The sequence below is a fragment of the Bos grunniens genome, chromosome 10, assembly GCF_055505025.1.
Source record: "Bos grunniens cultivar Pamir isolate PY7600 chromosome 10, Bosgru_T2T1.0, whole genome shotgun sequence".
Taxonomy (NCBI): domain Eukaryota; kingdom Metazoa; phylum Chordata; class Mammalia; order Artiodactyla; family Bovidae; genus Bos; species Bos grunniens.
Window position 1 is genome coordinate 89,048,611 of NC_141174.1, and position 9,297 is coordinate 89,057,907.

At 44.9% G+C, this 9,297-nt stretch overlaps 1 protein-coding gene across 2 annotated transcripts in view; it reads right to left on the reverse strand.

Moving 5' to 3' along the window:
- The window catches only part of DIS3L (DIS3 like exosome 3'-5' exoribonuclease), a 32,238-nt gene extending 23,149 nt beyond the window's left edge, over window positions 1-9,089 (reverse strand). For both annotated transcript variants that reach the window (XM_086322947.1, XM_086322948.1), the window contains exons 1-2: window positions 8,851-9,089; window positions 7,316-7,469 (exon numbers count right to left, since the gene is read on the reverse strand). In XM_086322947.1, the coding sequence (XP_086179073.1) occupies window positions 7,316-7,469; window positions 8,851-8,989 (293 nt within the window). In that variant the 5' untranslated portion in view covers window positions 8,990-9,089. The remainder of the gene's footprint in view (window positions 1-7,315; window positions 7,470-8,850) is intronic.
- Window positions 9,090-9,297: the final 208 nt, after the last annotated feature.

Genomic DNA, 9,297 nt, shown 5'->3' on the forward strand with positions numbered 1-9,297 from the left:
TTCAGAGAAAATACTGAAAACTATTGCCTGTTTTTCCTGATCTCTTCCAGTTTTTTGCTCCCTTTGGCCACATCCCTAAAGCACCTGAGTTCAGTACAGGTACTGGCTGCACTGTACCAGACTAAACAGCTTGCAGTTGGCAAACTCCTTCTCTGTGCTCTGCTGAGGGCCCTCAGGGAACCATCTAGATGTCCCTGATGCTGCCCTTCACCTGCAAAATGGTCCTGCTCATGGTGAACGCAACATAACCATCCATTCCTCAAAAAAAAAAAAAAAAAAAAAAGTCAAAACTAGAACTACCACATGTCCCAGCAATTCACTTCTGGGTACAGACCTCGAAGAACTGAAAGCAGCGTCTCAAAGAGATATTTGCACACCCCTGTTCATAACAACATTATTCATATTAGCTAAAAGGTAGAACCAGCCCAAGTGTCTACAGAGGAATGGGTGGATGAACAAAACGTGGTATATACATACCACGGACTGTTACTCAGCCTTAGAAGGGAAGCTCTGACATATTCTTCAGCACAGATGACCCTTGAAGACATTATGCTGAGTGAAACAAGCCGGTCACAAAAGGACAAGTATTGGATGATTACACTTATATGTATTTCCCTGAGGAGCCAAATACAGAGAGACAGAAAGTGGGACGGTGGTTGTGTGTTGTGTTGGGGGGTGCGGGTCTTGGGGGAGGGAGATGGGGAATTAACATTTAGTGGGTTTCAGTTTGGGGAGATGAAAAAGTTCTGAAGGCAGGTTGTTACAACAGTGTCAATGTATTCAATGCTACCAAACAGTATACTTAGATAGGGGTACATTTTATGTTATATATATTTTACTGTGATTAAAAAAAATAGCTACACTAATTGTCAAAACAAAATAAAACCACAAAAAAAGATAGAACAACCCATTTCAGTGGGATCAGATCAGATCAGATCAGATCAGTCGCTCAGTCGTGTCCGACTCTTTGCGACCCCATGAATCGCAGCACGCCAGGCCTCCCTGTCCATCACCAACTCCCAGAGTTCACTCAGACTCACGTCCATCGAGTCAGTGATGCCATCCAGCCATCTCATCCTCTGTCGTCCCTTTCTCCTCCTGCCCCCAATCCTTCCCAGCATCAGAGTCTTTTCCAATGAGTCAACTCTTCGCATGAGGTGGCCAAAGTACTGGAGTTTCAGCTTTAGCATCATTCAGGCAATGTGCAGGGTGTGATGGGAACCCAGGAGGGAAGAGGAAGGCATCCAGGAGGGAGGGGACAGACCTGAAGGATGGGTGAGCAGTAAGTAGACAAAGGGCCCCAGGGAGGAAAGAGAGGGGACAGAAGGCTCGAGGGAGCAGACAGCACGCTTTCTCCTTATATCTCTAGCACTTAACCCACAGCAGGTGCTCAAAAAATGTCTGCAAATGAGTCAATGAACTCACAACCCGTTGCAACAGTGAACCAAATACAAGACACAAATGCCCTGGGACAAACTCTGACATTTCAGAACCCAGTTGCTCTTTCGCTAGGCTTCGCACACATCACTGCATTGGTCAGCACACCCGTACCCTAAATGTGGGGCTTCTCGAATCCAGTCCTCTCCAAACACCTGATGCTCCACAAGCCAGACCCAGGGGGGTTTACCACCAAATAAGCGTAATGACAATCCTTGCCAATGTTTAGCAAAACCTATCACTTAGAAAAAAGAATTTTCTCAATTTGAAGTTCTACTCCCAAATATTTCCCGTAGACTTTTCGAGTGTGCGTCCATTTGTCAGCTACCTATCAGCCAGATAAAACAAATGAACAAATGGCACGAGAATATTAATGGAGAAAGCAGGAGACAAACAGCGAATCACTCTGAGTGTGACAGTCCAGTGCTCTTGTAGGCATGTGGGTTTATGCTTATAATTTCATAGCATATCCATCGAATACAGTCGTATTTTTTGCTAGTCAGGGCTGGTGGCGCACATGATGGAATGAGATATATGAGCATCCTGCAGGGAGCCAGCAGAGATCATCATAGTGCCTTAAACAAATCTGGCCTGAATGACAGGACAAGAGTTTCAAATAGTCAAGTACAAAAAAATTAAAAAACTTCCAGTCTTACAGAAAAACCCTAGTTTCCTGGTCTGGCTCAAGTGTTTTCTAAAAATCTCCATTATCTACAGACAGTTTCTCAGGGGACAGCAAAACTTACCTTTTCTAGATTGATTTTTTTTTCTATTTTTATTCAATAGTGATCTTATCTGCAGATGCAACATGCCTTCCCCTGCTGACTCCTCTCTCTGGGGATTAGAAGTGGGTGTCATACAATCAATGGGAGATGTACAAGGAAGTGGGCTCCGTACTCAAGGCTGCATTTCTTCAGTTTTTGCAGAACTGGGGTGAGGTCTCCTAGACTTGCTTTCAGAGGTCCCTAAGCTTTCTACAAGAATTTCAAAAATTTCTATTTCCATTTATATTAGGTTGTATTCTTTCTTTTTTATTTTATTTTTTTACTGTAGTAAAAGTCATATAATATAAAACATAGTATCTTAACCAGACTTAACTTATAGTTTAGTGACACAAAGTACATTCAACCTGTGCAACTCTCATCCATCATCCATCTCCCAAATTATTCACCTTCCTAAACTGAAACTCTGTCCCCATTATACACTAACTGCCCATTCTCCTCTCCCCGCCCCTGGTATCTATCAATGTACTTTCTGATTGTGAATTTGACTATACTAGGTACCTCGTATAAGTGGAATCAAGCAGTATTTGCCTGCATTAGGTGATATTCTTAAAACATTTTGAATGGAGCATAATTTGGACCAGGCTTCTAGCTGCAATGCCATTTGGTGTCAGGGCCTGCCCTGTTGGAAGCCTCAAAGACACCTCAAACTCAAGACCTCTACCTTCCCACACCTGACCTCCTCTAGTGTTCCCCCTCTGTATCGGGTTACATAAGCCAGAAACCTTAGCGTCATTCTTGACACTACCTTCTCCCTTATCTCACTTACATAAATCCATTACTAAACCCTATAGATCTTTTTTAAAAACAGTTGCTTTATTGAGATATGATGCATAAAATTCACCCTTTTAAGATGTACAATTCAATGGTTTTTAGTATAGTCCCAGAGTTATGTAACCATTACCATTATCTAATTCCATTTTTATCAGCCCCCAAAGAAACTTATACCCATCAAGCAGTCACTTCCCATTCCTTTTGACTCAGCCCCTGGCAACTACTAACCTACTTTTCATCTCTTGGATTTACCTATTCTAGGCATTTTATATAAATGGAATCATACAATATAGGATTTCCATGTGTGTGGCTTGATTCTTTCACTTTGCATAATATTTTCAAGTCCGTGTTGTAGCATTTATCACTAATTCATTCCTTGTTATGGCTGAGTAATATTTCATTGTGTGGTTAAAACACCTTTCGTGGAATCATTATCAGTAGCTGGACATTTGGGCTGTTCCCATAGTTTGGCTATTATGAATACAGCTCTTATGAACATCTGTCTCAAGTTTTTGTGTGGACATGTTTTCAATCTGTTATATATTTACAAAGTTCTATGGATCTTAACTACTAAACAGCTCTTAGAAAAGTCTATTTCTCTCCCTGTCTCTAAGTTAGCCACATCTCTCATGTGAACTAAAGCAAGTGCCTCCTCTTCTTTTCGCCAAGCCTCTTTTCCACTGGCCCAGTAATCTTTTCAAAATTGGAATCCGATCATGTTATCCCCCTTGCTCAAAACCCTTCGCCACATCCCTGAGGCCCATGGGCCCTGTCTTAGTCCAGCCCAGGGCCTCTCCTCCCTCCTTCTCCACGTACTCCCTCCCCCGACCTTGCACGGCACAGTTTCCTTGCCCGGAAAGCTTTTCTCCTTTCTTTGCCTGGGACTCACACACCCCTCAGAGCTCAACACAGGCCTCTCACTCAGGAAAGCTTTTCCTCCGGTGCCTAGTCTGGGCTCTCCTGAGCCAAGTCCCATGCCTCAGCATGCCTGTCACAGCCGCATTTCCCCATCTGTTTCTGAGCATCCATTACTGCCTGTCTCCCCATCGAGAGCACGTCTGCTTTTGTTCTCCACTGTATCCCCAGTGCTAGCACAGCTCTGACAAATAGAATCTCTCAAATGAACACCTTAACACATGAATAAATGTCAGCCTTACAGGGCTATCACATGAGCCCTCATTAAATAAACATTTGAGGATTGTTAGATGGCAGAGCATGTGATTATTCCAATCAAAAACTTGACATTCCTCATACTGTTTTGTACAACATACTTATGAGAACAGGCATTTTCTGCATTGATATGATTGAAATCAAACTATAAAATCATATTAAATATAGAATCTATGTCTATGGGCACGAGGCAGTGTGTGATTGCTTAGTCGCTCAGTCATGTCTGACTCCTTGAAATCCCATGAACTGTAGCCTGCCAGGCTCCTCAGTCCATGGAATTTTCCAGGCAAGAATATTGGAGTGGGTTGCCATTGCCTATTCCAATAGAGGCCGTGTCTTTCCATTATTAAACCCAACTCGGGTGATTTCATTTCAGTAAAACAGTGTCACTGGTCCCCTTAAATTAATGTTCATTTGCAGTTTTCTGATTTTGTAGCTTTGTTTAATTTGAAGGTCTGATTTGGGTTTAGGGTTGCATTAAGTAGTTAGGTATGAGGATTTATACCTAAGTTTATGTTGAAACATATTTAAGTAACTTAATTTAAATTAACACTGAGTATCCACGAGACTTTCTTTTCTTTTAGAAACAAAGTTGACTACATTACTCATGTTGAGTAACATTGACATAGGATGGGGAGTTTGATCCCCATCAAACTGTAACACTTTTCAACTGTAACACTTTGATCTCAGTCTTATGTTATGTACTAAGAGACTGAGGCTCATTCTATACAGATGGCATTTAGGAAGGAGTCAAAAAGAAAGCAAGGCATCCTTCTTCCAGACACTAGAGCAGACCAGGTATTTTCACTTGACAAAACTTTCCTAAGCAATAATGTTCCTAAAAGCATGCCAAATACAATGAATTGTTTACCAGCATCTCAAAAATCTCTAAGGAAGAACTGAAAAACAAAACTTTCCCCAACATTAAATGAAGCAAAGCACCAGAGAGCCTCTGCTAGGCCGCAAGCGTGCCAAGTCACTTCAGTCGTGTCCCACTCTGTGTGACCCTATCAACTGTAGCCTGCCAGGCTCCTGGGTCCATGGGGATTCTCCAGGCAAGAGTACTGCAGTGGGTTGCCATGCCCTCCTCCTGGGGATCTTCCCAACCCAGGGATCAAACCTGCATCTCTTATGTCTCTTGCATTGGCAGGCGGGTTCTTTACCACTTCTGCTAGGCCACCTTTGGTTAAATACAAATACTCAAGTGATTTACACGTAACACTTACAAAGGCCAAATTAATCAAGCATATCTCCTGAATCTTACACATTCAATGGCTGTCATCAACTATAAAGCTAGCTTTTAATATATGACACTTTCCAGGGCTTAGGTCAGAGAAGGCAATGGCAACCCACTCCAGTACTCTTGCCTGGAAAATCCATGGACGGAGGAGCCTGGCAGGCTGCAGTCCATGGGGTCGTGAAGAGTCGGACACGACTGAAGCGACTTAGCAGCAGCAGCAGCAGGGCTTAGGTAACTTCCTTTAGCTGTTTCAACCTGAATACACCTGCTGGTCGCCTAACAGGTAAATAAAACACCAAGTCCCAAACCTGCTGATTCCTTTTGCTGCTTTTCATTCCTCGTCATCAGTCAGGTTCATTTCCCCGAATTGAGACCAGTCTCAAAACTATTTCCTTCAGAAGGCATTTTCAACTCCCACACCCCATGTTCACTTCTGCACTTTGCACAGTCCACATTAAATCATCCTACATGTGTCCATGTAAGGTATGCCACAATTACCTTCTTGCTTCTTGCATCTAACTCCAACAAGACAAATTTGTTGAGAGAGGGACCAAGACTTCTTTTTGTACTTCAGAAGGCCTGGAACTAGGAGCTCAAAAATGGCAAAACCAGGGTGTTACCCTGTGAGTCTGTTCCATGACTCTTTAGCTTTTGTTTTCACATTTAGTACATTCAGAGACACAGTGAAGTAATGGAAAACCAGTAATTTTTCAAGTTAACTACTTTTGAAATGTTCAGGAAAAAAGACTATTTAAATTCCAATTCTTTGCTTTCAAATGTCCCAGGAATTGGTTTTTAAAACAATCCTTAATATTAAAAATATTTTAGAAAACAGAAGTTGAAAGGGCTCAGCAGTGTGTTAGCAACTCACACTATAACAGCAAATTGATTTTAGTAGCAGAAATTGAAATACGACACCTACAGCAGCATTTAAACCTGGATGCGTATAAACATTTATATCTTTGTGTCTGAACAAAATCAACTTCAAGCTCATATAAAAATATTCTATCTGAAAAACCTGCACATAATCTAGTAAATGCATATTTTTTGAATTGAGCATATAATAAGGACAACTTATCATTTTCATATACAAATAAACACACTTCATCTTTTACTACCAATGTCTGAAGAAACCACAACATTTAAAAAAGAATAAACATAATTTCTGCTTAACTTGGGGTGTTAAGAGGTTGGGTGTATAATTCTAATATGCTGTTTCCATACAGCCATCAAGTTCAAATCATAAATCTTTTCCCAACATAAAAGAAGCAAAACCATTTATAGTGTATTTGTTTAAAAGGTGAAAAACTGTTCTTCCTTTACGCACAAGGCAAGCATTTTAGACTGAGTTCAACCAGAAATTCTTTGTTTAGCAAATACAATTACTATGGTTGGTGGTTATACCAGTAGTCTAAAAATAAAACAAGTTAATTCTGGTTTCACTGAATAAATCACAAGTGATTAAATGAATTTATGAAGAAATTTGCCTCCCCAATAAAGGAGCCTCAAATTTTAAAACACTTTCTTTTTCCCAGGGGGAAAATAATGTACGTTTCTGAAACAATATATCTATAAATAAGAAGATTAAATAATATGCAGTTTTCACCCAGAAGTAAGCAATAGGTCTGCTACTATAAAATTGCAAACCAAAAGCCAAGAATCTTAAGTACCCACATCTTGGGGACACCGCAGTTTATTGATTTACAGTCAGATCTCTGGGCCAGGTGTTGAAGAAGAAATATAAAAGAATGTTACTGCATTCCTCACTGGCAAAGAAAATGCCAAATTAGTTCAAAAAGTCCTTTCTGATGAAAATAATGAATTCCTCCCCTCTCTCTCCAACAAGGGACCTTTTCTAAAGGGGAGAAAAAAACCCTGCACCATAAATAAATAAATAATGCAAAACAGATACCTTCGGCCTCTTTGATGCTGCACAGCTTGACAAGCCGTTTGCATGAAAACAATTCCCTTCAACTCAGGAAACTCAAGGATCTCAAGGTAATCTTGAACGACTTTCCAATCTGGAACCATGTAATGAGTCACGTCACTAGACAAGAGTTTCCCATCTGAAGCATAATTCAAAACAGAAGAGATCAGACAGCGTTTGCAAACCTGGCTTATTATGATTTCAATGTCAGGGTGTCCCCATGTGCGGAACAACTTCTAATCTTAACAACACTGTGAAGTTTTTAAAAGACAAATCCACTTTGGTAGAGTTAAATTCAGCACCTTCATTCTTCTGAAGTTATGATAAATAAAAGCTCAGTGTGGTCTATGGTGTTGCCAGTCGGACAGAAGATGACAGATTAAAATACAAAAAACAAAAACAAGCAAATCCTAAGCACAATTTAACTTTTTTTGTGTTAACTCATTGACCTGCACTCACTTTCCAGTGGGGCACCACAAACATGTTAACCACTTGTTTATGCCCAGGCATTTCAAGTCGGTTCTGTTTCAAGCTTGCGAACGTGCTCAGAAGTCTCCTTGGGCCAGGAAGGCTGAATTGACTAGAAAAGATGCTCAGTGCAAGCAAGGGCAGAGGTGGGACTTCCACCCAGCCTGTGTCTCGGAGCTGGTTAGCCGAGCTGTAACTGAAATGTTCGCCTTAATAATAAGCTGAGGATCCCAGATATTCGCTGAAAAGGACTACCATGCTCCTCTCCCACCACGGGGAAGAACCTGCAACCTCCATCGTTAAATCGGCCACCCCAGCAGCCTAGAAATCAAGCGGAGGAAGGTGTAGTGGGCAGCCGACCCAAATCCAGTTTCCCCATGACCTTCCTAGACAACGACGCCCCAGATGATTCACAAATCCTACAGTCAAGTGGGCTCTCCACCGGGTAAATGTCTGAGGCCTCGGTGCTGGTAGGTCAGAAAAGTGGTGGGGAGCAGAGCAAAGTACAACGAGAAGCAGCAGCAACGTTTGCTCCCGCGCCCCGACTCGCACTGCGGGGCCCACGGCTCGGGACCTCCTCGTTTCGCCACCGCGAGCCTGGGGGCCGGACGCTCCAGCGCCCACAGGCCCCTCGGAGAGCCCCCAAACCAGGCCTCTGCGCGGCGGGGGCGCCTGCCCCTCGGCCCTTCCTCTTCCCCGGGCAGAGCAATCGGGAGTCGGGGTTGAGAGACCGCGGAGCCGTGGACCGGCCCAGCTCTCGGAGGTCTGGAAGCCGCCTGCCCCTTGCGTGCGAGTGGCAGCCGGGTCGGAGGTGATGCCTGGAGGCGGGCGGAGGCCCGGGGGCCTCGGACTCTGCGCCACTGCGGCCTCGCTCTCCGCCTCTGGGCCGCACCCTTCCACCTTAAGGCCGACGCTCTACCCCGACCCCGACCCCGCCGCCCCAGCTCCAGCTCCTGCCCGGCCTCGGCTCCCCGCGCTCCAGCCCCGGCCACCCAGCTCCCGCCGGACCTCGGCTCCCGGTGCCCCCAGCCCTCTGCACCCCGGGCCCTGACCGTTGTGGCAGGTGGCGGGCTGCGGGCAGAGCGGGCTGTTGCAGGGCACACTGGGCCGCAGGTAATGCTCCCGCACAATCCGCAGCGTCCGGCCGTGGAAGGTCCTCAGAAGCAGCACCTTCTCCCGCTTCTGCAGCATGCTGGTCGCGCCCGGACAGAGTTCCGGGCCCGGGGAGGCGCCCGCTCCGCGAGCGGCCGGGAAGCGGCAGCCGCAGCGCCGCGCGGGCGGAGGCGAGGCCGAGGCTTCGGGCCCGCCCCCTCGGCCTGGTCTCCGCGGAGCTCCAGGCGGGCAGGCCCTCCTAGGCGGCCTGAGCGCTCCGGGCTCCGCAAGGAAAACCGCCCTAACGGCCCGAACTCCGGTGTTGAGAGCAGCAAGAGGCCCGCGGTGTGGGTGTTCTAGCCGGACTCACAGTCTCCCCCCAACCCTGCCTCAGTTTCTCCCCTCCT